Here is a 27,500-nt window from a genome sequence, read left to right as displayed (position 1 = left end):
CAGTCTCCCCAACAGTTTGCCATTGAAGGGTTGGCACATGAACTGATGAAGCACATGCATGATATGATCTAAGATTTCTTTGAATTGATGTAGACTTTTGTTTATTCAGTGTTTTATAATACTTTGTACAGCATTTTTTTTAATTATATTTTTTTATATTAAGTTTGTTTTGTTTTTATTCAAAATCTATACATGTTTGGTAAAAGAACATCATATTGGAAAGCTGTTGTGGGACTAAAGATATATCAGGCATGGGTTAAGCTGTGCTGTAGTATAATGAAGAGGTTGATGGAAGTGTCACAATAGACAGGAAAGCACTGTGTGTGTGTGTGTGTGTGTGTGTGTGTTTTGTGTGTTTGTGTGTGTGTGACTGTCATTATGACATGATTTTTATCAAGAGAATGTGTGTGTGTGTGTGTCTGTGTGTGTGTGTGACTATGATTATGACATGATTTTTATCCAGAGAATATGTGGTCAGTCAGTCCTTATCTCCAACTTCCAAGGTCTGACAGTTTGTTTCTTCAGTCTATCACATAATTTCCAATAATGTATTCATGCATTTTCAGTAGCAAGAGCCCTCCACCATCCTGACGACAAGGAGATTGTGTCAATGCCGCCAGAGATTGACAGCAAGGCAAAGGGAGATGCTGCTGCCTCTTCGTCTTCACCCAGCAGTTCGTCCCACACCACCGTGTCCAGAAAGAGGCGGGCTGAAGATGATCCTGCTGACAACGGCAGCAAGGATCACAGTGACAGGTTTGTGTGTTGGAGAACAGATTAGATGAAGTCTCTTTTCAGCAAAAATTCAGCAACTTTCATCATTTTGTACAATTTACCAGTAGCAGTGGGAGTTTTTAAGCAGCAGGGTTCGTTATCCTGATGAGGATCCTTATGATAATAACGACAATAGCAATAATGATGTTAATGATAATAAGAATTACAATAGTTATAATATGAATTATAATCATGGTGATAATAATAATGATAATGAATGACTGATAAATGAATAAACAATAACGATAATAATAACGGCGATGATGATACGATGTGCTTGTGGTCATTGTATCATGTATTTTAAATGTCTGTGTTTTTCACTTCTCTGTGTCTCCATAACTGTTCATTACCACTTGTCTCTGATATTGGCTTTCTGTTAAATAGTGTAAAAATTTCATTTTCATGCGTCAGATAATCAGCCAGTGATGAGTGAATGACTCATGGATCCATGCGATAGACTTTGTTTGTTTGACCAGTTGTTAAAATAAAATGTAATACTGAGGGTCAAAGTCAAACTCAGAGCTGAGCAAATGCTATTGGCCAATCATCACATGCACCGAGTCTTCAGTTTGCCCTGAATCAATCTTGTGATTCAACCTACTTCCATGATTCTCCATGCTTCCTAACGTTTGTTCTACACACGCTTCCTGGTCAAAGCCAAGTAGAAAAGAAGGTGTATTCTTGATGATGTGATGGCAGAACATGTGCGGAGGCCCCATCAGAGGAGGTGGAGAAAGAGTGGCAGAAAGTGCGAGGACTGCTGGGCGTCAACGAGCACCTGGCAGGGGTGTCGCACGGTGCTCTGGGTCCCAAAACTGTCCTGGAGATGCGCATCGACGACGCCATCACCAGCGGAGACTATCGCCGGGCGGAGGAGCTGAGTGACCACATGGCCAGTCGGGAGGTATGTCAAGACACGAAGTACAATGATTTCAAACACCTTATGGTTTTCTTTGTCTTTTTCTCCTTGAAAAATCAAGTGTATTGAAAGTGACTGTAAGGCCTGGGAAGTGAATGGATGGTGTGTATTGTGTGCTTTGTGTTGCCTCTCAAACCTTGACCAGTGCACTGAGTTCATGTGAAACTTTGAAACTTTAACTTCTTTGAAACTTTAAGTGTGTCAGTGTGTGTGTTGTGTTTGTCTGTGGGCATGTTTGTGTTTATGTGTGTGATGTGGAGTCGATAAAAAAAAAACAACAACCCCAAAACCAACACCGTTGTTTCTGTTGCAAAATTAGAGCATTGGTATCGCTGATCTGTTTCATATTGTTTTTCTTTGAAATTAAGGATGCGGTTATCAAATCAGTGTGTTGTTTATTCTCTTTTCAGTTTGGGGAAAAAGTTGCCAAGGCCATAGATGCAAAAAACTTTCTGCAACATAAGCAGGTACGTTTTGGGAGTGTCAGTGTAGTGTTCTGTGGAATGATCTCTTTAACTTTGATTCATGTTGGATTTGAGGCATACAATAGATATTATCAAAAACAAAAAGTGTTTTAAAAAGTGGGTAAAAAGTTCAGAGCAGATCTGTTGTATTTATGGACAAATATGTTTACAAGAATTTCTGTAGTGTTTGAAGATGTGCCCTGCAAGTTTTTGGATCAGAACTATGAATGATGCATACATTTGTTGTTCAGTGTTAGGCTTGATTACTTATTTATGGTTTGTAATGTTCATTTTGTGACACATCAGATTTCCCTTGTCATTTCCTTTCCATTTGTACATGTTTCTTATGATGGCAGATTTAGAAGACTGATTCATCATGATATGTCCTATTATGAAAACTGTGAGCATTGTGTAGGTGGTTCCTTCTTCGGTTTACGGTACTTAGTTCTTGAAATGACTTCAGACAAATTTCAGACACAGTCCTACTGTCACATCTTTCAAATTTAATCTCAGAGCATATCTTTTCAAATAGTAAACTATTTTAAACTATAGATCTTTCCCTCCCAGGCTGCCTTTGTGTGTGATTGTGCACATGTTGCTGTGTGTGTGTGTGTGTGTGTGTGTGTGTGTGTGTGTGTGTGTTTGTGTGTGTGTGTGTGTGTGTGTGTGCGTGTGTGTGTGTGTGCGTGTGTGTGTGCGTGCATGTGTGTGTGCGTGTGTGGTGGGGGAGTGTGTGTCGTGGGGGAGTGTGTCGTGGGGAAGGGGGAGGGTGTGTTTGTGTGTGGGGAGTGAGAAAGTCTGTATCAGTTAATGCCTTTCTTTCTTTCCATCTCTCTGTCCTTGTGTCATTAACAGTTTCTTGTTGTTGTGTTTTTTTTTACAGGAGGAGGAAGAGACGGCCAAAGCTAAACGCAAAAAGAAGCTTCACTGGGGGTAAGTTGATGGGTCAGGACTGTTCTGACACTTCCCAGAACAGTAGTCTGAATGACAAATGTTTTTTTTGTTGTTCGAAGATATATATATATATATATACAGGTCTCTGAGATCTTGTTGGGTGACACCCTGAAACATTCAAGAAGATTGCATTTCTCTTGATTAGGAATTTCATTTTGACACCATCTTGACCAGGTGGGCATGAATTGATTTTAAAAATTCGTTTGTGTGTGGGTTGGTTTTTTTTGTGTACATTCATTTACATCAAAGTATTACTTGGTGAAGAACACATGCATGGCATTTAACATTGACATATTGCTCAAATTTTTAGTGACATGCGCTTGTTGAGAACCATTGTTTTGCTAGTTTGGAATGTGCTTAAAGAAAATGATTTGGATGTACAGATAACCACCTCAGAAGTTGTTCACAGCAAGTCCATGTGTAATAGAGTAAGCTTGGCTATGAGCTGTGATTTATTAAGAGATATAGAGAACTAGCACATCCAATGCTCACAGCGCCAAGTTGTAACAAGGTACACTTGGTGGTAAAGGGCTGTGGTTTAGGGATGGATTGAATTTGGTTAAAAGAATTGAAACCCTAAAGGGAATAATTGGACTATTTTATAATGGATATTTATCCTGTCGTAAGGATATTTTCAAGGATCAATATCCTGTCGTAAGAATATTTTTGAAGGATCAAAATCCTGTTTGCCACGTCATGTGACACTAAGGTTACTTATGAAGTCTTGGCTAATACACCGTCAGGAACAAAAGGCTGTGCAAGGCTTCCAGCAATGATTCAGCTGCAGCAGAAGTACTGGTAGAAAGTGAAAATAGTCCTTGTTGGCGTTACTGGGCTATAACTCCCATGAGGTCCATGTTTGTTGACATGTGTGAGTGGGCTTTTCTGTGTAGGTTTTTACTGGTGAGCTGGTATTTAGGCAGCCATGCTCCATTTTCAGGGGTGTACATGCTGTGCACATATATATTTGTATCTTCATTGCCCACAGTACTGGGATCAAATCCAGGACCTTTAGATTGAAAGTCCAGTGCTGTATTGATTCAGTGACAGCACCTATTGTAAGTCTATATGTATGTGTTCTTACTGAAAACTGTTTAAACTCAGTTGTTGTTTTTTCTGTGCAGTTTTGAGGCCAAACATCGATGGGAAACAAAAAGCAACATGTAGATACAGAGGTGGTGTGGTTCGAGTCTACGTGAAGACTAAAATTGTGATGCTCTGTGTGTCATGGGAGTGGCGCTGAATGTTGTCACCGTTTTTGATGCTCAGAGTGTACAGACCTTGGATGTGTTTATCTTGAAATGCAAGAAAGCTTTTTTGTGGTCTGGCTGATTGGGATTAGAATGCGTGTTGTTCACATCTGATGCATGTCTGCAAGTATGCAGGCATTGTGTGCCGTTTTTCTTGCTGTTGGTGGTTGTTTTTTGTGGTGTTGTTGTTTTCTTCAAATAGTGTGGTGAATATGTTGTTGATTTTATAGAGAATGAGTGAGTTGCATTGTGAAACAAGGTGTGTGTATTGTGTCTGCATCGATAGCAAGTGTGAATGAAGCAGAAAGGTAGGTGTTTGTGTGTTTGCATGCGTGCAGGTATGAACATAAACGCTAGGGTGTGTGTTGGGTGGTCAGGTGGGGGGAGGGGGGCAGAAGGGGCAGTTGCATGCATGCAAGTGTGAATGTGGGAGATAAGGGGTGAGAGGAGATTTGTGTGCATGAGAAGTGTGGATGTGTGGGGATTTTGCATAATATATATATGGCAAGTGTGACTGGAGGAGATAGGGATCGTGTGTGGTGTTTGCATGTATGTATGTACTGTGTTGGGCCCAACACTCAGCTTATTTCACAGACTGATATAAGTTAATAGTTGGACCAACAGCAAAGTGAGAGCTGTGTCATCAATAGTTTCTCAATTGCGATGAGAAATCATTTTCAACTTAGTCAAGAACTATGACTTTAAAATTTGGAGGCAAAATTGCATTGGCTCTTAGTGCTGCAGCCTTAGGGCCTAGTTGGCCATTGGGAACCATCCCAACGCCGACTGTCCGAAAACCCTCTTTACTGAGACAGTGGGGATGCAACTTGGGGAAGACGCTCTCCACTATTATTCAAATTCTAGCCCAGATGGTCGGGACAGCAGTTGCCTCCTCTGCTGTTGTGATGGTCATAGTCGGACATGACTGACTATCATATCATGCAGTGTGTACTGTGATTTGGAAACATTCTGCTTCACTGACACTGATTGGAAGTAAATGCTGAAACTGCATTTGTGACTGATTGACCAGGGGACAGAGTGTTTGTATCCAGCACCTTCAGTGTGTTTTCTTCCATTGAGTTAGATATTTCATAACGGCCTGTTGTTCAGTTTCTGTGTGTGCATGCGTGCGTGCGTGCGTGCATGCGTGTTGAGGACCAGGAGAATTCAAATAACAATTTCTTGCCATTAAAATGTTCTCTCTCCCTCCCTCTCTCTCTCACACACACACACACAGAAACCACACACACACACACACACACACACACACACACACACACACTTAGTATACAGGTGTTGCATGTTCTCACACATTTTATTTCAAAATGTATACAGCTGACAAAACGAACCAAATTCTCACACATTTTATTTCAAAATGTATACAACTGATAAAACGAACCAAACTGTCATTTCGTTTTACATGCAGGCATCCACACACACACAGTTTATTAAATATTGCTTGGTAAATAATTGTGACATAAACAGGATACACCAAATATAGAAAACAACAACACAACCTTCAGAACCTTTCAGTTTTTTGTTGTCAGCAGTGGTCAGCGGGTGGACCACTTGCATTTATTTTGGTTTGTTTACAAACAGTCAACTTGCTTTGATTCAGAAACTGCATCTGGCTGTTTGAAATGTTACAGAGCATGATTCATTTTGCTTGCTTGCTTTACATTTGTTGAGACATGTAACATGTGAGTATCATTTTCTGGTCATTGTGAATAATGCTACTGTTTATTGGAAGTCTGTGTGTGTGTGTGTGTGTGTGCGCGCGCGTGTGTGTCTGTCAGTCTGTCTGTGCAAGGAAATATTATTTTTAAAGAATATAAACTGAGTTTCTAATCCCCCAACGTTTTCCATGTAAGCTTCATTCAACGGAATCAGAACATGGAGCAAAAAAAAAAAAAGAAAAAAAGAAAGGGGGTCAAAAGAAACAAAATGTTTTCGAAAATGAAATTAATAAACACTGAGGCCAGGCGACCAAATGATTAACAAATAGTAAAGAGTGGTAACTCTCTCCACACACATGGTACATAACTCCAAGTCAATGCTGCTTACGCCACTAATTCAGCTAGCACACGGGTAAATAAAAGGTACATTGGAACAAACCCAGACACTTCATCAAAAAGGAAGCGCCGGGCTTGTCTTAACCTGTCTGGGTTTGTTCCAGTGTACCTTTTATTCACCTGTGTGCTAGCTGAATCGGTAGCTTAAGCAGCATTGGCTTGAAGTTATGTATCATGTGTGTGGAGAGAGTTATTACTCTTTACTTTTCGAAAATGGGTTTGAATTTGAATCAGTCGAAGAGACAGGGAACTATTTAAAACTCCCATCATCATTCATCAGCTGCGCCATGTCAGAATTCATCTTTGTCCCCAGCAGAGCAGTGCAAAGGGACTGAATTCATTTTCTTCATCAATAAAACATGAATGGTGTAACATGTGCATTTCGTATTCTTGTGTATATTTATAGCACAGATGGCAGTAATACTGACGTGATGTTTTGAAATCTGTGTGTCAGTCTGTCTCTCGCTTTCTCTCACACGCAACCAGAACAAATGTGTGCACGCGCACACACGCTCAAACACACACACACACACACTGTATCTCTCTCTCTCTCACACACATACACACACACACCTAACACTGCCAATACTCTGCATGCTTACAGACTTCATGAAGTTATCCAACCGATCCTCATTTCAATCTAAAGTTATCATAACATTACATTTATTTTTCGTGATGTCTCCATTGGTGAGAAGGATGAAAAAAAGTGAATGACAGTACTTTCCGATGGTAAAAATCACTTCGCTATTTGCAGATTTCATCTTGCTTCTTAACACCTTTACTTTGATTGTCTGCATGTTTTTTTTTTCAGGCAGCATGCATCCCGTATATAAATGTGATGAAAATATATGAAAAAATGTCCTCTGGTTTGAACGTGTGTGTGTGTGTGTGTGAGCAAACGTGATAATTATATGCAAGTGCGCTATATCTATAATCAACGTGGATTAAGGAATAAAATTCAGACGTCTGCCTCTCTAAGCATGAAATTGAAGAATAAGTTGTTATGAATTTAAGAGTTCACGTGTATTGTCAAGTCTGTCAGCAGACTCGTTTATGACTACACAACTCAGCTAGCCATGAGAAAAAGAGCACTCAGTTCTACTGATGAATGTCTACCGCACATGCAGTAAACTCGTATGGCATTGCCCTCGCACCGTTCGTCCCAAAATACACGTAGACAGCAGCAACCATGCCTGTCTTGTCACGGGAGTTTCATATTTCTATATTCGTTTCTAAAGAAAAAAACTGAATTTAAAATAATTATTATTCTGTTAGGGGTGGGGCATTGTATGGTGTGTGTGTATGTGTGTGTGTATTTATGTGTGTGTGTGTGTGTGTGTGCCGTGCATGCTCGCGAGCATGTGTGTGTGTGTGTGTGTGTGTGTCAGTTCATGCGCATGCATGTTTTGTTGTGTGTGTGTGCACATGCATACCTATGTCAGTGTGTGCGCTGATGCATCCATAAATTCATCTTCACAAGGAAAATTCGCCCAGAAGGCCGGAAGAACTCGTGATATTTAAGCAGACCTTGGCAGCTGATGGACGGGTGATATAAAGACAGGCTGGCTGGGCACAGTGACTTCTCTTTGGTAAACAGCTTGCAGTTCACTGGCTGTGTGGGGATCACTTTGGCTTGGAAGCATTTGCATTCTGAAAGAAAAAAGATCATCATTATTTATCATTTTTGATTGTGTGCGTGTGTGTGACACAGAGAGAGAGATACTTTGCAAGGTCGTTTTAATTTCCATTCCATTAATATGTCCAGTAAAACTGAGAAAGAGAGAGAGAGAGAGAGAGAGAGAGCAAGCGAAGGGAAACAAGCAATGAGCGTCTAAACACAAGGCTGAAATAGATTGTCTCCCTGGACACAAGCTTTCGCGGCGCACAATAAATAACATACCTTTCAGCTAAGACAACCGTGAGAGCGACTGAAGAAAGTTATATAACGTCAGTTGATGAGTGTTAAATCATGATTTCAGTAAGTATGACTGAGGTGAGACCACTGAGATATGTATGTCTATAGGTGAGACTTTGCGCTCGCGTGCTGAAGGACAGAGCGCGACTGATTCAGTGATAGTGCAGGCAACTTGGTTTTCACACTGATGTCACACAAAGCACGTGACATCAACGCAGTCGTAATTGCGGAGGTCGGACTGTCAGCATAAAAGGAACAAGAGAGGCAAGGCCTTCAAGACTCACTTGTGATATATATATTTTTTTTTAATCCAAGCTTTTTATGTATTGAGTATAATTTCAAAATGTAATGTTAAAGATGAGAAAGATCAGTTTAAAGCAAATTAACTCCCCTGGCATTACATAGTAATTTCCCTTTTTTACTACCTGTACCAAACGTTTGCAAAATAAATAAAAATTCCATGCTTAGCAAAAGAAGTTCCTGTTTGAACAAAAAATGATAATAATGACTGCTCTAGCTGTTGGGTCAGAAATCAGATCAAAGTGCCAAGTTTAGAGAATACCAAAAATATAAATATAACAGTAAATGCAGTTTGCATATAATTAGGCTTCATTTATTATTTTTTTGTGCCCATCCCAGAGGCGCAATATTGTTTTAAACAAGATGACTGGAAAGAACTGAATTTTTCCTATTTTTATGCCTAATTTGGTGTCAACTGACAAAGTAGTTGCAGAGAAAATGTCAATGTTAAAGTTTACCACGGACACACAGACACACGGACACACACACACACACACACAGACAACCGAACACCGGGTTAAAACATAGACTCACTTTGTTTACACAAGTGAGTCAAAAATCGTGTGCTCGAATCGAAACAAATTTTACTCAGTGTTATTTCATAGCTGGCATTTCTACTCGTCGGTCACTAGTTAATCAGTTTGACGATTTGTCTCGCATATTTTCATGTGCAAGATCGGAATGTGATAGTTATCGCTCCGGAGGCGTTCATCAACAGTACAAGTTGTAGGTAAACTGCTGGATCTTCGACAATTTAATTTAGCCCTGCGGGCGCGAACACACACACACACACACAGACACACACACTCACACTCACACACACACACACACACACAGACACACGGCACACACACACACACACACACACACACACACACACACACACACACTTTAGCGATGACACACATTGACACTCGGCACCGACGGACACATACAGAGTGTGACTGGACCACGGACGTACATAAGTCTGTGGATGTGACATACAAACACGAACGCAAGCACTACAAACACACCGCACATTCTTAAGGACAAACTGATTGTATGAGATCTTTATTCATCTCAGTTTTGATCAGTTTTCCAACGGATATAGGAAAAGAATGTGTTCTCACTTACATCATGTGTGTGTGCCAGTGTGTGTGTGCGCGCGCGTGCGATCTTGCTATATTTTTCACCGTATCGCTGTTCCGCTTGTCTGCCCAATACAGATGGGAAGGAAAGAAGAAAAAGAAAAAAAGAAAGAAAAGAGAGAGATATATATCTATATAATAAATTAAACAACAACAACAACAACCCCCCCCCCAAAAAAAAAAAAAAAAAAAACAACAACAACAAAAAAACAAACAAAAAAAAACACACAAAAAAAACAAAAAAACAAAAACAAAACAAAACAAAACAAACAAGAGAGGCAAGGCCTTCAAGACTCACTTGTGATACACTTTAAAAAAAAATCCAAGCTTTTTATGTATTGAGTATAATTTCAAAATGTAATGTTCAAGATGAGAAAGATCAGTTTAAAGCAAATTAACTCCCCTAGCATTAACTACAGAGTAATTTCCCTTTTTTACTATCTGTACCAAAACGTTTGCAAAATAAATTAAACTTCCATGCTTAGCAAAAGAAGTTCCTGTTTGAACAAAAAATTATAATAATGACTGCTCTTGTTGCTAGGTCAGAATATCAGATCAAAGTGCCAAGTTTAGAGAATACCAAAAATATAAATATGCAGTTTGCATATAATTAGGCTTCATTTTTTATTTTTTTTGTGCCCATCCCAGAGGTGCAATATTGTTTTCAACAAGATGACTGGAAAGAACTGAATTTTTCCTATTTTTATGCCTAATTTGGTGTCAACTGACAAAGTATTTGCAGAGAAAATGTCAATGTTAAAGTTTACCACGGACACACAGACACAGACACACACACACACACACACACATACACAGACAACCGAACGCCGGGTTAAAACATAGACTCATTTTGTTTACACAAGTGAGTCAAAAACAGGGGAAAAAAAAAGGGGCAGCTGACGCAAAGGGAGACGATCCAGTTTAGCAACACCAGAACAGCAGTTACCGTTCGTGTTCTTCGTTCAGTGAGCTGAGTCAAACCGTCTGAATAATTTGAGTTCTGTTGCTCGGATCAGACCAGTATCGCTTTTATAATACTACTATATAATTTATTGCTAATCGTGTCTTGAAAGTTGTCACGGACAAGACAAGATAACAGATGATACGATCTGGTAATAACCGTGTTTTAGCACTCTGTCCTCTGAAATAAGCTTCAGTTGAGCCTGTTAATGATTTCATTATAAATCGTCGACGGACTCATCTTCATAAAATGACGAGTGTCGTCTGGTCATTCGAGTTACGGAGTGCATATACACTAAAACGATGCAGAACTATCATCACGTGCTCGCATGTGTGCACTCATGTACTGACGCACCACTGAGCATGCACACACACACACCGGCACACTGACACACGTACACACACACCGGCCGGCGCGCGCGTCGGCACACACACACACACACACACTTACATATACACATACACATACTAACACACACACGCACACACACACTGGCAAACACACACATACACACTCACACGCCGCCGAGGTGAACCATGCATATGCACAAGCAAAACAAAAAAAAGAAAGAAAAAAAAAGACCATGCAAAATGATTACTATTAAATTGTGTCACTTTATCAAACGTGCAATACATAACTGATCTTCATTTCTGTACAAATAGCATGCACGCCTTTCTGCACAGGCATATAAACACATACGCACACACACCGACACAAACACACACACACACACCGACACACACACACACACACACACACACACACACACACACACACACACACAGGTAGAGGCCGGTATCGATCCCATCAGTGATCTCCCAATATATCCAGACATTTCCCCCAAAGCTATCATTTTTGCTCGCTGCCAGAAACTAGTACACGCTGAGAACATGTCTTCACGTAGCCGACAGTTCCCCTGCAGCCGTGCTATGAATTCCTTCATGCCCTGTGCATACCAGCTGTGCTTAATAATTAAATTCATCTGTTGAACTGTTTGGACCCTTTGGTGAGAAGTTACGGTGCACAGAGAGAGAGAGAGAGAGAGAGAGAGAGAGAGAGAGAGAGGATGGAGTGGGAGGGATAAGGGAGGGACCGGTAGAAACAAAGTCTACCCATCTGCTTCTGTTTTAATTCATTTTCTTCGTTTCACCCCTTGGCTTAAAAAAAAAAAGAAGAAAAAAAAAAGGAGTCGATTACGCTTTGTATCTTTTCTGCTTGTTGGTCATATCCCGTCCCCCCCCCCCTCCCCCCTCTGTTTCCTGTCTTATCCTCCTAACACCCCCCTCCCCCCTCTGTTTCCTGTCTTATCCTCCTAACACCCCCTCCCCCCTCTGTTTCCTGTCTTATCCTCCTAACACCCCCCTCCCCCCTCCTCTGTTTCCTGTCTTATCCTCCTGACACCCCCCTCCCCCCTCTGTTTCCTGTCTTATCCTCCTAACACCCCCCTCCCCCCTCTGTTTTCTCTTATCCTCCTGACACCCCCCTCCCCCCTCTGTTTTCTCTTATCCTCCTAACACCCCCCTCCCCCCTCTGTTTTCTCTTATCCTCATAACACCCCCCTCCTCCCTCTGTTTTCTCTTATCCTCATAACACCCCCCTCCTCCCTCTGTTTTCTCTTATCCTCCTAACACCCCCCTCCTCCCTCTGTTTTCTCTTATCCTCCTAACACCCCCCTCCCCCCTCTGTTTTCTCTTATCCTCCTAACACCCCCCTCCCCCCTCTGTTTTCTGTCTTATCCTCCTAACACCCCCCTCCCCCCTCTGTTTCCTGTCTTATCCTCCTAACACCCTCCTGCCCCTCTCCACCTTACTTACCCCTCTCTTCCCAACCAAACAAGCAATTCCAACGTGCTCTTTCTTTCTATCCCACTATCTTCCTGACCCCAAACTCCAGTTCCTCTCTCGTTTGCTTCCTATCCAACCTTCCCTCTGTGTGTGTGTGTGTGTGTGTGTGTGTGTGCGTGCGTGCGTGCGACTTTGCTTTCCTTGAAACTCAATACAATGTGGACATTGTAAAGTTTGTGGATGAGTTTTCTCTGCATATCTAAGTTATAATATTACCGATTTTATATTTCACATCAGTTCAATAACTTGAAGCCTTGGGCTTGTTAAAGGATCAGTGTATATATATATATAAACAATAGATTCTCTCTCTCTCCCCCTCTCTCCTCGTTTCCCCAAACCAACCCTGTAATCCCCGGCGCCTAACCCCTCCCCCGCCCCCACATCCCCCCTCCACATAACATGACGAATCGGACAACACAATTCCCTCAGACTTAACTGTGCTGGCTTCAGAATGTCAGAGAGAGAAAGAAATGACTGACGGCATGAGGTGACTGATGACAAGCCCGCCCATCGCGCGCTGTGACGTATAGTCTGCACTGGCTTTTGACGTCAGGAGTCAGTCATAGTGGAAGATCATTGTTCTGCTCTGTTTTGTTCTTCCAGTGGGATCAGTGGAGAGTAGTGGGTTAGGTGAAGAATGGTCAGTGAAACCGATTGCAAATGCGATCGCGCGAGGCTGTTGCGTGTGTGTGTGTGTGTGTGTGTGTGCGTGCGTGCGTAGTGTGCAGTATTCGCACACTTGCATATACTGTCTTTGTGTTGAATTGTAATTTGTGTATCTCCTTTCATTTAATTCATTTCATTCTGTATTTTTCTTCGTTAACAAAAGCAGGGAAGCTGGTACCCTGGTCTGATTTGGGAGAGCTTTTTAAAGCGCGCGCGAGATAGAGACAGGGAGGGAGGGAGGGAGGGGCAGTTCACGTAACTTGGAGATTTGTCGTCAAGAACTTCAAAATCAATACTGTATCCCCCTAGACCCCTAAAGCCCCTGCTCCACCTCCTGAAAAAAATTGGAATCCCTGGTATTTGCCTCTCCCTCGTTTGCAAAAGGCAGAAACACAGAAGACAAGATAATGACAAAACAAGACAAATAATATAACAACAACTAAATCAAACAAACAAAACTGAAAAAAAACAGAAGAAGAGATAAATGCCGTTCTCGACATTCTGTCAGACGAGGGAAATTATACAAATCACCCTCGCAAGCAAGCAGCAGAAACCACACTCACTGTGCAGGACTCCAGCTCGTGAAACAACACAAGCCGCCGCTTCAGAGAAATGTTGATTACCTCCCGTTGCTGGGATCGCCATAATACTCTTGACCATCATCCATCACATCCCCCACCACAAAAAAAAACAACAACAAAAAACAAAAAACCCCACACACACCACTACTCCGAAACTGTTTAGAGGAGCTGGGAAAAATTGGAAGAGGAAAGCAGGCAGCACTTGATGGCCACGGTTTCCAAGACTGAGGTGCCCAGCATGATAGGCTGTCCCCTATTTTTTTCTTTCCGTTTTTGTTTTCTTCGGGGGTGGGGGGGGACAGGGGGAAGAAGGGGAATAATAATAAACAGAGCTTCCACATGATGAATAATTATCCTCCCCTCGTTTCTGGCTACCCCCCCCCCCCCCTTCCTTCCACGCAGTCCAATTCCTCCTCAAGTAATCGTCACAGCTAATCGTCAACTGACGCCGCGGTTCTTGACATTCTCTGCTGTGTTGCAATAGATATAATGACCATGGACTTCTTCTTCTTCTGCGTTCGTGGGCTGCAACTCCCACGTTCACTCGCATATACGCGAGTGGGCTTTTACGTGTATGACCGTTTTACCCCGCCATGTAGGCAGCCATACTCCGCTTTCGGGGTGTGCATGCTGGGTATGTTCATGTTTCCATAACCCACCGAACACTGACATGGATTACAAGATCTCTAACGTGCGTATTTGATCTTCTGCTTGTGTATACACACGAAGGGGGTTCAGGCACTAGCAGGTCTGCACATATGTTGACCTGGGAGATCGTAAAAATCTCCATCCTTTACCCACCAGGCGCCGTCACCGTGATTCGAACCCGGAACCCTCAGATTGAAAGTCCAACGCTTTAACCATTCGGCTATTGCGTCAGTCAATGACCATGGACAAATTGTTTGATTATTGCCTTCGATGGTGATCCTGTCTGCTTTTCGTTTCGCGTCTCCCGCACCCTCGTCAACAACAACAACAACAAAAATGTTCTTTCACCCAGTGTTGTCAACAGACGTTGAAACAACTCAATGATTTAAAGGCATACACGCGTACTGGGGTTCATGTCAATGAAACAGCCTTGGTTTAGTCTCTGTGGTCATCTGGTTAACAAACAATACGTAGCCATCTGAACTGGTCAACGTCTGAAGATTTTATATATTTTTTTTACCACTGTTTTACAGGTTCCACTGACCTCGTTAATATATCAAATATATATATATATATATATATATATATGTGTGTGTGTGTGTGTGTGTGTGTGAATGACCTTGACATCCTTACTGATTCAACACGAAAACAACAAATTTCCTTAGGCGTTTTGGGGCACCAGTTTCGTAGATTACCCCCTTCAAGCTGCTTAAGTGCGACCTTTGCCAAACTGGGTTAAGCTTTGGTAGGGTCATTCGTCTGAACTAGGACGGTACTTTCAACAACAACAAAATATATTCGTAGCGTATTTTCGAAGTTTAGACGCAACTTGTGTCTTCAAAAGTGCCAGAAAGAACAAATCAGTTAGCAATATAATCTGGCTATTCAGTCACATTCACAAAAGGACGTGAGTATCAGTAATAAGTAACAAAAGGATGCGAAATCATTATCGTGTGACACACACACACACACACACACACACACACACACACACCACACCACACCACACACTGCAAACAATTCAAAACCTCTTAACGCACACACACAAACACAACGATGCACGCACTGCACGCAGGTGAACCATGCACATGCACAAAAAAAGACCATGCAAAGTGGTTAGTATCAAAAATGTAGTTTCAACAAACTATCACTTTATTAAACGCGCAATGTACAATGATCCATGTTCTTTACTGTACACAAAGCATAAATGTCGCACTGTACAGGAACACACTGTCACACGCACACACACACACACACACACACACACACACACACACACAACTATTAGCATAAACGAGTTAAAACCATGGAGAAAAAACACGAAAAGTGATAGGTAGCATAATTTCTACTTGCATGTTGCTTTTTTTTATTTTTTTTTTATACACAACTTTTACTTCATTGTAGAAAACACAATGCCACGAGCGGAATTATTTCAACGTAACAAGTATAGATGACAATTTGTAATGCTCTCAGTGTCAACGGTGAATGAAGAAATATACTAGCGATAACATACGGCCATTTCTGTTCTGTTCATTCACAGACTGGCCAGAACTAGTGGACAATATTCACTGTGACACAAAAAATAATAAAAGCAATATTGCAAAGCCTGCAATTGTCTGCTTAAATCACACCTTGAATTCTCAACGAAGTCAATAGTTAATAAAAATCACGAAAAATCAAACAATTCGATATCGACAATAGTCTGATTACTGATATGCTGAACACTTGGTAAGTTATACCAACATTGTCGCGCAAATGTCTGTATATTTACATACTGAACACCTGGTCAAATTACTCGGCTTTTGACGTCACGGAGTAAACAAGAAATAAATGACACAAAATCAGACAGCAGTACATTACATACTATTTTGGAAGAACTTGTTTGTCAGGTAATGAGAATCAGTTAATTTTTATCCATCAAATATATCAGCAGTCTGAATGTTAAACAGAATGATCGCAATGATCAAATTTCTGAGAATTCATTTATTTCCTGTAGTCAAGTAGAGACAGAGAGAGAGAGAGAGAGGAGGGGGAGGGCGAGGGGCGAGAGGGGGGGAGGTTCGTTGTTTTCATTTTCATTCTGTGCATAAAAGTGAGATACCATCCTCCTGATTCGAAGAAATTGTCATGGCGTTCAATTGATACAATAGTTGCGATCGGAAAACACACGCACAGACCAGGAGAGATTGTGGGGGAGGGAGGAGAAGATGGAGCAAGATAAATATGACAAGCAACCACAAAGCCAGTGTGCCTTCTTTTCACTGAATCCCCAAGCTTGCAAAGCTGCCTTGATTAGATCCTTGTCCTAGTAGGAATACTATAAGCTTGGAAATGCTACACCCTCTCGCTCTCCTCCCTCGAACAAAAGGGAGGGCCAATCTCTGGCTCTGGTGACAATGACGGAAGTGATTGTCTAATTTGCCCTAACTCTCGTATCCTTCCAGATATTATTCTGTTTCCATTACGGAATAATTGGGTTTTCCAAACGTGAATTTTGTTTTGCTTTGTCTATATTCTTGGCCTTCTCCTGCATTTTATGTGGAATTGGAACTCATCAAAACCATGACAACGTTTGCCATCGATAAGCATTCTGATTTCATCCGTTTCCCGAATAGGTTTTGTGTACATCTTTTTTTTTTTCTTTTCTGTGAGTCATATACATGGCCTAGCGACTCGTTACATTTTCTTCAGCCGAGTTTGTCCCTACGAAAACGTTTCCTGCTGACGTGTGTGAAGAGAGAGGGAACGGCCGACTGTTTGTTTTTTTGGGGGGATGTTATTGCTTTTAATATCACACAATCACACCTATCTTTTTTCTCTCTTTGTCGCTTACACCCCAACCCTCTGCGGTTTGTCAACAGCCACTCCCCATTCACTCCTCTATACCCCTTCTATCCCTTACAACAGTTTCCATTTGCACCTTGATCTCTCTTATCCAACCCTTCGGAGTTAACCTCGTTCACTTCCCTATCCCAAAGTCCCCAACACTCTCCTCCTGGTTTCCCAAACAAACCTAGTTATCCCCAGTCCCACAGACATGGAGAATCGGACAACACAGTTCCCTAAGATTGTGCTGGCTTCAGAATGCCACAGAGAGAAGGAAATGACTGACGGCGCGAGGTGACTGATGACAACCTGGCCCATGGCGTGCAATCTTCCTGTGATGTATAGCCTGCACTTTTGACGTCAGGGTCCACAGAAGACGTCATCATTCTGACATGTTTTCTTTCTTTCTTTTTTTTTTTTCATTGGGGTGGATGAAGGTGGAGACTTCCGAGTGTGCACGTGCACGCGTAGGAAGCTTGTGCGTATTCAGTTACGTTTCTGTTTTTGATCACAAGGGAAAGAGGAACTTAAATTTAAACCATGCTCTTTGAGAACGATTTGGAATCAAAGACAGGGGGGCGGGGGAGGAGACACTTTGACACTTGAATGTCATTGGCCATCAGGTCTTCATGACATGAGTGAAGAGACAGAGAGGAGACACTTTGATACTTGAATGTCATTGGCCATTGGGTCCTTATGACATGAGTGAAGAGACAGAGAGGAGACACTGATACTTGAATGTCACTGGCCATCAGGTCTTCATGACATGAGTGAAGAGACAGGAGACACTGATACTTGAATGTCACTGGCCATCAGGTCTTCATGACATGAGTGAAGAGACAGGAGACACTGATACTTGAATGTCACTGGCCATCAGGTCTTCATGACGTGAGTGAAGAGACAGAGAGGAGACACTGATACTTGAATGACACTGGCCATCAGGTCTTCATGACGTGAGTGAAGAGACAGGAGACACTGATACTTGAATGTCACTGGCCATCAGGTCTTCATGACGTGAGTGAAGAGACAGAGAGGAGACACTGATACTTGAATGTCACTGGCCATCAGGTCTTCATGACATGAGTGATGAGACAGGAGACACTGATACTTGAATGTCACTGGCCATCAGGTCTTCATGACATGAGTGAAGAGACAGAGAGGAGACACTTTGATACTTGAATGTCACTGGCCATCAGGTCCTTATGACATGAGTGAAGAGACAGAGAGGAGACACTGATACTTGAATGTCACTGGCCATCAGGTCTTCATGACATGAGTGAAGAGACAGAGAGGAGACACTGATACTTGAATGTCACTGGCCATCAGGTCTTCATGACATGAGTGAAGAGACAGAGAGGAGACACTGATACTTGAATGTCATTGGCCATCAGGTCTTCATGACGTGAGTGAAGAGACAGAGAGGAGACACTGATACTTGAATGTCATTGGCCATCAGGTCTTCATGACGTGAGTGAAGAGACAGGAGACACTGATACTTGAATGTCACTGGCCATCAGGTCTTCATGACGTGAGTGAAGAGACAGGAGACACTGATACTTGAATGTCACTGGCCATCAGGTCTTCATGACATGAGTGAAGAGACAGAGAGGAGACACTGATACTTGAATGTCACTGGCCATCAGGTCTTCATGACATGAGTGAAGAGACAGACAGGAGACACTGATACTTGAATGTCACTGGCCATCAGGTCTTCATGACATGAGTGAAGAGACAGAGAGGAGACACTGATACTTGAATGTCACTGGCCATCAGGTCTTCATGACATGAGTGAAGAGACAGAGAGGAGACACTTTGACACTTGAATGTCATTGGCCATCAGGTCTTCATGACATGAGTGAAGAGACAGAGAGGAGACACTTTGATACTTGAATGTCATTGGCCATTGGGTCCTTATGACATGAGTGAAGAGAGAGAATGAGAGAGACAGAGAAAGAGACCGGTGACACACACACACACACACACACACAGAGGGAGGGTGGGAGTGGGGGTGGGAGGGGGATGGAAAACTGGGATGTGGGAAAAGAAAGAAAGGGGGAATGCAAGGGAAGTGAAGAGGAGAGCTTCGAAGTTAGCAAACATCGTAAATCAATATCTTATTGCTCCAACCATCCGCCCGCTAGTTCCTTCTGGCTTTGAAGAAGCCCCCGTTATTTATAGCCCCCCTCGTTTGCAAATGGCAGAGACGCAACAGACTACGTAACGATGGGCGATGGGACCAGACAGATGTATCATAGCATTTCATATAAAATGAAAATAAATAAAATATAGAAAGAAAAAAAAGAAGAAGAAGAAAAAAAAACAACGTAAATGCTATCACCAACAACCTGCTGAACGCCATTACAAATAAATCACCAGCGCAGGCCAGCAGAGCCGGATTCACGAGGGCGCCCAGCACGTGATACACCCACAACACAAGCGGTGTCCACTGAGGAGAAACGCTAATCACCTCACGTTGCCAGAACACCACGCTCTGACCCTCATCCATCATAATACCACCACCACCACCCACCGCAATTTCCTCGGCCCACCCCTCCTCTTCAGAAGACACTGCTCGGAAGTGGTTGGAAGCGTCCAGAAAATTGGAAGGAGGGGAAAAATGGAAGGGCAGCCGCTTGACAACTGTGGTTTCCGTTTCCAAGAGAGGCCCAATATGACAAGTTGTCCCCGTGGTGGCAGTTATTTTGTTGTTGTTATTGTTGTTTTCTCCGGATGTTTTTGGCGAAAGGGGGAGGGCAGGTTGAGGGGATGGGGGTGGGCGGGGAGGGTGGGGTGGGGTAGGCGGTGGGGAGAGTGGAGACAGATCCCATATGATAAATAGCCCCCCTGACATCAAAACCCTCCACAGGATGAATGGCCACAGCTATTCCGGATCCTTGACGCCGGTCCTTAAGGGCTCTGATGTGCAGTCACAGACAGCAATATGCCCCGCGGAATATGATTTTGTTTGATGGTTTGTTCTTGATGCAGTCTTGATTTTTTTGTGTTTTGATTTCCAACGCTGAATTTTTCGCTTCTCTCCCACATCATCGTCAACAAACAAGCATGTCACTTCTCCCGCTGCGGTCAACAGACACTTAAAGAAGCACACACATGCTAAGCTTCATACTAGTAAAAACATTCTTGCCATCTCCTAAAAGAACTGAACCTTTAAAGGCCTACAGCATCCTTCCCCGATTTAGACAGCAGACTGGTCGATAGGTCCATTCCTGTCGATACGGCTCTGGCTGTGTCAGACCTAACTAACAAGCAGAACAAACAGACGTCGCGATGAGCGGTCTGTGTACATATTGTTAGTAACCCAGTGCGTTTATTTTAGTAACCCAGTGCGTTTATTATCTGAGGCCCTAACAGGGTTATTTCGTCAACACTGAGAGCACGCTGGCACGAGTGTCGTTAGTGTTTGTTTGTTTGTTTGTTTCATTGTTTGTCGCGTGTCTGTCACAGTGACTGTGACCCAGCCATTTCCCATTCCGCGGACAGCTCGAGGGTTCTGCATAATGCCATGACGCTCACGTGTCGAGGCAAGCAACAAACTGTGCCAAACAAACTGTGCCAAGCCCCCCCCCCCCCAACCCACCCACCCCCACCGTTCGTGGAAAGCCCACCCCATCCGCACCATTCTGACGCTGCCAGTGCTGCCAACATCTAAATGAATTATATATACAGCCAGCCCAGTGGATGCTTCTGGTGCCATAGCCTGCGCTGTTGTGATTCGCAGAGACCATCTTATACAGAAATACCAGTATCAAACAGAACAAATATTCAACATCAGACACTGACTTCCATTCACGGATTCGAACATCCCATGCACCATCTTCTTCAACCACATGTAGATAGTATGCCACGTGGGTGAATAAAAAAACAAACACAAAAAACAAAACAAAAAAACCCACCCTACTACCAGCAAATACTGCACGGTCATGGAATGGAATCAGGCATGCTGGAGAACAGACAAGAAGGAGATAACTTTTGGATTATGGAGTTCAGGACTATTGATACCAAAGACCCGGGTCTCAAAATCACGATGGGCAAGAGGCTATTGCCACCAGACTGCAATGGACATTTGCAAAGGTAGCATTCTTGGTGTAAAAATGTATGAAGCTGTGGTTTTCGCGTTTCAATCGACATCTCAACGACGAAGGTTTCATGACCGAATTGCTTATTTAAAAGGTAAGCACGTTAGTTAAATTCGTAAGAGGAGATGCTTAGTTTTGTTGTGTGTCCAGACCCTAAGATGTACTAGACCTTCATTATCATCAACTCTGTTTTCCATCCATATGCCGCCGTCGTGAAATTCTAAAGACTAACTTTCGACATTGACCTCATTTTTGTTTTTCTTTTTCCTTCAGAGAACACACAACACCAGATAAAAAATGTTCAGTGGGGTGGCGGCTTCTCTGTACTGCTCGTGTCTCTCCATTTCCAACCTCACTTTATTTCTAAATTATGCTATCTATTTTCCTAACACTCATGGCGAGGCTCCATTTTTCAAAAGAAATGTTAGAAATGGGCATGCATCAGTACAGTACGTCAGCGAAATATACACGTGTTGCACCGAAGTCGAAACCTCCAGTATTTTTGCTCTGATCACAAGCTTTATTTTCTCACTGTACAATTGCTATTTCTTATGCAGGCATATTACAATCTCCTTATAAGCAATAGCAAATTAATCATTACGTTTCACAACTTTACTATAAAAAGGGGGGTGGGGGATGGGAGGGGGTGGGGCAGTCAACAAAGTTTGCAAAAACTGATAATATACACATGTATACATATATACAAAACGGAAGAGAGGGTTGTATCTAAGGCATCATGCATATATGGATTTGGGGAAAAAAACATATGCATCGTATCACTGAAATGCATGCCATCGCTATTTCTCGTGGGAGAGAACTCCATGCTGACATGAAAACATCCGCACACGCAGGCAAGGGCAGTGAAAGACTGACACAACGGGAAGGGGGAGGGGAGGGAGAGGGGGGAAAGCAAGGAAGAGAGGATAAAACACACCAGGGTGAGGGAGGAGCGGAGGGTGGAGGTGGGGGTGGGGGATGGGGTGGTCAAGGTCAGAACAGCGCAGGGCACGTGAAAGGCAAGAAACCACCACTACTATACTTGGCTGCACAGGCCCTGGCCGTGGTCCGAATCGTTGGAGGAGGTCTCCTGGGAGGAGGTGAGGGAATAGTTGGCCGAGTCCCTACGCCCGATCTCCGCCTTAGTCCTGGGCACCACGTTGAGGTGCCGCGAGTACACGTGCCCCGCCTTGTCGATGGACAGGTAATCCATCTTGCCCAGCTGCCTGGGCGGCTTGTCCGACGGCGACGACGACGACACAGAACACGGCGGCACAACACTCAACTGTCCGTTCTCCCGTATGGACGGCAGGCTGCTGCCGCTCTCCGACTCGAACGTGCTGTTGGCCAGGCTGCCGGGCGGCTTGGGCGTGTAGTACTGCGACCCTTGGTGCGGGCTGTTGTTGTTGTGGTGGTGGTGCGCGTGCTGGAAGCTGTGGTTGTGGTGGTCGTGGTGGTGGTGATGGTCGTCGTCGCTGCCGCTGACAGTGGAGCCCTGTTTGCTGGAGCGGACTCCGGAGTCCAGGGAGTCGTCCAGGCGGAGGGTGATATCCCCCAGGTCGGCATCCACAGCAGGCCGCCGCCTGTCTCCGTCAGGACGGTCCAGGTCCGTGCTGCTGCTGCCTCCGCCTATCCCGTTAATCATGACGGTGGCCGGGGCGGTGGTTGTGGTGGTGGTGTGTGTGGGTGAGTCCGCGCCGGGGTCTCTTTCCAAGGACCCGTACTGGCCCAGCTGCATGTTGCGGCGCTGCTCCCTGTAGGTGCTGGCCGTGCGGGAGGACTCCTTCAGCTTGTCCCTGAAGGAGGACATCAGGGTGGGCAGAGGGTCGGCCGCCACCGCCGTGCTGGGAGGGGCAGCAGCGCCTTCCACGTCCCGCGACAGGTTGTTGAGGCTGTTGCTCTTCTGCTGACTGTGGTCCACCACAGCGTACAGGTCATCGCACTTGCTGCGGATGCTGTTGCGGTATTCCCGTGTCAAGGTGTTGTCCCCCTTGCCGTTCTGCCTGCGCATCTTCACTCCGCCACTCCCGGCGGCAGAGGCGTCTCCCGAGCTGCTTCCGTCTCCGTGGTAACCCATGGCGGAGGCGGCAGCGGGATGGGAGGTCTTCATGTTGTCGTGCACATCCACCTTGACGTTGAGGTGTCTGGGAGGTGCGGACTGCCCGCCGCCCCCCGTGTCGCCAGTGCCCCCGTAGTCCCCCCCGCTGGCCCGTCGGTCCGTGCTGTGCACAGAGTCGTCGAACGTCACTCTCTGTCCCCCGTGTCGCCGACCGCCAGGGCGCACCTTTCGTCTGGCGCCTCCCCCGTGGGGGAGGGAGGACAGGCAGTCCATGTCCCCCGGGTTGGTGGGGTCCGACTCCTCCGTCCCCGCCTCGGAGTGGGCCACGTCGTGGTCCGGCGTCACCTCCCCGTAACCGTTAGACAAGGCCTCCAGGTATCCCGGCGGGGAATCTCTGTTGTGACCGCGGCGACCCCCGCTCCTGCTGCCACCCACCCCCACCCCCACGTCCTGCATCTCCAGGCTGTGGCCGCCGCCACCGTCCCCGTTACCGCTGCTTCGGTCAAAGGTGGGGTTCTTCATGACCTGGTCGTCGTGGATCATGAAGAGCGGCTTGCCCAGCGGCACGTAGTCCAGGATGCGGAACTGCCAGCGCTGCTTGATGGTCAGGCCGAACCAGAGGGCGATCCACAGGATCATGTAGCACACCTCCGCCACCAGCCCCGTCAGCACCAGCCCGTCCCGCGTGGGCCGGTACAGATTGACCAGGTCGTACATCAGTGGCCCTTTGCAGACCGCCAGACCCACAAGGGCCGCCATGGCGCACGAGTGGGGGACGTAACCCTGGCAGCCGCTATTCACCACGATCGTCTTCTTCACGTAGTTCTCCTCCTGCTGGTGGTGGCTGCGGTGCTTGCGCTCCACGATGCGAAGCTTCTCGGCGAAGTAGTGCGAGCCGTACTCGAAGACGATCATGGTGGACAGCAGCATGACGGCGGAGCCCAGGAAGTAGAGAGCCAGCGAGACCCCGCAGCCCAGCGAGAGGTCCACGTTGATGTAGAGGCGGTGGTTGCGGCAGACCTTGTACTGGCAGCCGAAGGCGGAGTAGCCCAGAAGGCCCGTCAGGGACATGGCCAGCAGCTGCAGGGCGAACACCACCGTCAGCGCCTTGTTCGTGTACCTGCCCACAGGGTGTTGACAGAGAATGGTGTTGTTTGGTTGGTTGGTTATGAAGCTTTTTCTGGGTACGGTGGAAAAATCATTATACAATACGTTCTGTCTCTGTCTGTCCGTCTGTCACACACACACACACACACACACAAACACACACACACTTTTCTCCTTTCCTCTAATATCGACAGATTGATATGCAAGCACGCACTCACATACACACACACACACACACGCGCGCGCGCGCGCACACACACACACACACACACACACACTCACGCACACACACATACACGCACAGACATACGCAGTTCTCTCCTTTCCACATACACAGACAGACAGATATGCAAGCACGCACACACACACACACACAGAGGAAAGCACGTGCCTACATAATACTGGCATTGCTCCGCAACAAATAGGCATCGAATGTGGTTATTAAAAATTAATATTTCTTATCACAGACAGCATAATCTATTCTGCTTCTCTTATGAATCACCATGGGGTCGTTTAATTTGTCATTGTCTTCTGCGTCCTGGTAACCACACGCTCAGGAAGAACAGACACTTTACAAAATTGAGAAACACACACACACACACACACACAAACACACACTTCAAGTTCTCCATTTAACACAGACACACACTCACACACACTGTGACACACAGGCACACACACACACACACAAACACTGACACACACACACACACGATTACACATACACAAATGTATTGAACACATCTCCTGTTGTCAAATATTTCTGTCAGAGTGAGAGTGTAGAGAGTGAAGATTTGAATAGGTTAATAATATGGAAAGCCTGGGTTCATGTGAGAGAGTAGGAGAGAAAACTTAGAACTCACAAAGAGAGAGAGAGAGCGAGGGGGGGCGGGGGGGGGGGGGGGGGGGGGGGGGGGGGGGGGGGGACGGAGAGAACACGTCTTCGGCGCTTGCACGAGATGACAATCGCATTTCATTTCCTTTCCCATTCCGCGCGCAGTATAGCGACAAAATTACACGCGCCTTCAAAGAAAATCAGAAAAGCGTATTATTACGTTGATCTGCAGGTGACTGCAATATGAAGATGTTCGGGTTTTTTATTTTTTTTTATTTTTTATTTTTTATTTAAGGGGGTTATAATCATAACCTTTCCTTTCCTCTCCAGTTCCTTCGCTGTCATGAATACTTCAGCTTGAGGACAGCGGTTGACGAAAGCCACACAACAACTGTGTTCTGAAGTCTTCTTTAACCCTTTCACCGCCAAGCTCGCATTTATGCACAAGCGTGGTAAAGGACCCATGTCACTGAAAGGTGACCATTCATTGGTCAGTTATCCATGAACCTACTGCTCTTAATGTTCGGTGGTAGGAATTGGCCTCCACTGTTTACAGTGGGTCAGACCGATCGTGATGTCCTTAAACAGAACCCTGTTCACTGTTTAGACAATGAACGAGTTGAAACATAAGGACAAGGCTGAGCTAATTTCGTTTCAGCGATAATAACCCGCCCTTTCTGTTGATGCCAAGGGTTGCCATTAGGAACGCCGTATAACTGCATTTTCGTAATAAAAGAGCTATACTACTATAACAGAAGAAATAAGATCATTATCTGAGACAGAGAAGCGTCTTCTGCGCCCCATAATATGTCATACTTCAGAAGGAAAGGTTGGGAAATATCACGCGTATTAGCATGTGCTTGATTGTACACTTAGCAGCTTGCAGCAAATGTATAATAATTGCGACATCAACAACAGAGTTCTTTTTTGTTGTTGTTATTGCTGTTCCTCTTGGGGAAAAAAAGTCGTCAGCATATTGGGGTGAGAGAGAGATGAGAGGGGTACGCTGTGTGTGTGTGTGTGTGTGGGGGGGGGGGGGGGGGGCGGCGGGGGGGGGGGGGCGGTGGAGAGAGGGGGAGGCGGAAGGCATGTCACTAGGCTTAAACGCATGAATATCCCTGCACTTATGTCTAGTTTCGTTTTCGAAAAAATAATATCACACACACGCACACACACACACATTTTTTTTTCTTTCTCCCAGGATCTAAAGAATCGGTATTTACAGGGTTTCAGCTTTGATATGGCCTTGCGTGACCGACCGCCTGGGAAATAAGCAACAGAAAGATAAAGACCCCACCCCCCCACCCCCTGCACCCCGTCCACCAATAAACTCCTCCATCCCGCCCCCCTCCACACGTGCGCGCGCGCGCACACACACACACACACACATCGAACCACAACCCCCCCCCCGCCTCCCCCCCCCCACCCGACCCCAGCAACGCACACACCACCACACACCACCACCAACCACACAACTGACCAGAACACAGAAGCGTAGCGGACGCTGAAGGTGAGGAGGCCCAGCGCGAAGTTGACGAAGGCCAAGGACACGGAGTGGTCAGCGCCCCAGCCCCCTCCTCCGGGCGGGGGTCGGACGGTGGGCACCAGCACCCTGGAGCCGTTGGCCACCGTGTTGGTCAGGTTGATGCTGGCCATCACGTCGCTCGTGTGCGGGCGGTCTTCGCCGAACAGGAAGTCCACGTCGGAGCTCCACACGGCGTCTGTTGGAAGACACAACAAAGGGGTGGGAGGGGGGGGGTTATCATTATTATTATCATTACTATTATTATTATCTTCTTTATTTTATTTTATTTTTTGACAGAGACGCTTTGATATTTTGTTGTCATTACTTGCTAAGGTTTATGTTTGACAAGTGGGGGTGATAAGCGTTATTTGTTATGTGACTACAAGTACCATACAACACGCTCTGCTTAATCCATCAAAACAAAACAAAACAAACAAACAAAACAAAAAACAAAACAACAAAAACCAAAACAAAGCAGCTTTCATCTAAATACCACACCCTCACAATACATTAAAAAAAAAAACAACAACAAAAAAACAAAACCAAAAAAACACACACAAAAAGGAAAAAAATAATACA

The 27,500-nt window shown here is 44.8% G+C and overlaps 2 protein-coding genes across 3 annotated transcripts in view; one reads left to right on the top strand and one right to left on the bottom strand.

Moving 5' to 3' along the window:
• Positions 1-5,610, top strand: part of LOC143293763 (uncharacterized) — a 6,384-nt gene extending 774 nt beyond the window's left edge. Inside the window, exons 3-7 of the mRNA XM_076604981.1 lie at positions 567-756; positions 1,474-1,678; positions 2,104-2,160; positions 3,041-3,090; positions 4,236-5,610. Coding sequence (XP_076461096.1) covers positions 567-756; positions 1,474-1,678; positions 2,104-2,160; positions 3,041-3,090; positions 4,236-4,278 — 545 coding nt within the window. The 3' untranslated portion in view covers positions 4,279-5,610. The remainder of the gene's footprint in view (positions 1-566; positions 757-1,473; positions 1,679-2,103; positions 2,161-3,040; positions 3,091-4,235) is intronic.
• A 104-nt stretch (positions 5,611-5,714) lies between these two features.
• LOC143293762 (uncharacterized) overlaps positions 5,715-27,500 on the bottom strand; it is a 141,614-nt gene continuing 119,828 nt past the window's right edge. For both annotated transcript variants that reach the window (XM_076604979.1, XM_076604980.1), the window contains exons 3-5: positions 26,877-27,117; positions 22,438-24,574; positions 5,715-8,083 (exon numbers count right to left, since the gene is read on the bottom strand). In XM_076604979.1, the coding sequence (XP_076461094.1) occupies positions 8,057-8,083; positions 22,438-24,574; positions 26,877-27,117 (2,405 nt within the window). In that variant the 3' untranslated portion in view covers positions 5,715-8,056. The remainder of the gene's footprint in view (positions 8,084-22,437; positions 24,575-26,876; positions 27,118-27,500) is intronic.

This window comes from Babylonia areolata, chromosome 19 (genome assembly GCF_041734735.1).
Source record: "Babylonia areolata isolate BAREFJ2019XMU chromosome 19, ASM4173473v1, whole genome shotgun sequence".
In the NCBI taxonomy this organism is placed as follows: Eukaryota; Metazoa; Mollusca; class Gastropoda; order Neogastropoda; family Buccinidae; genus Babylonia; species Babylonia areolata.
Note: the sequence above shows the minus strand (reverse complement) of the source record. Positions and strands in the feature narration are given on the sequence as shown.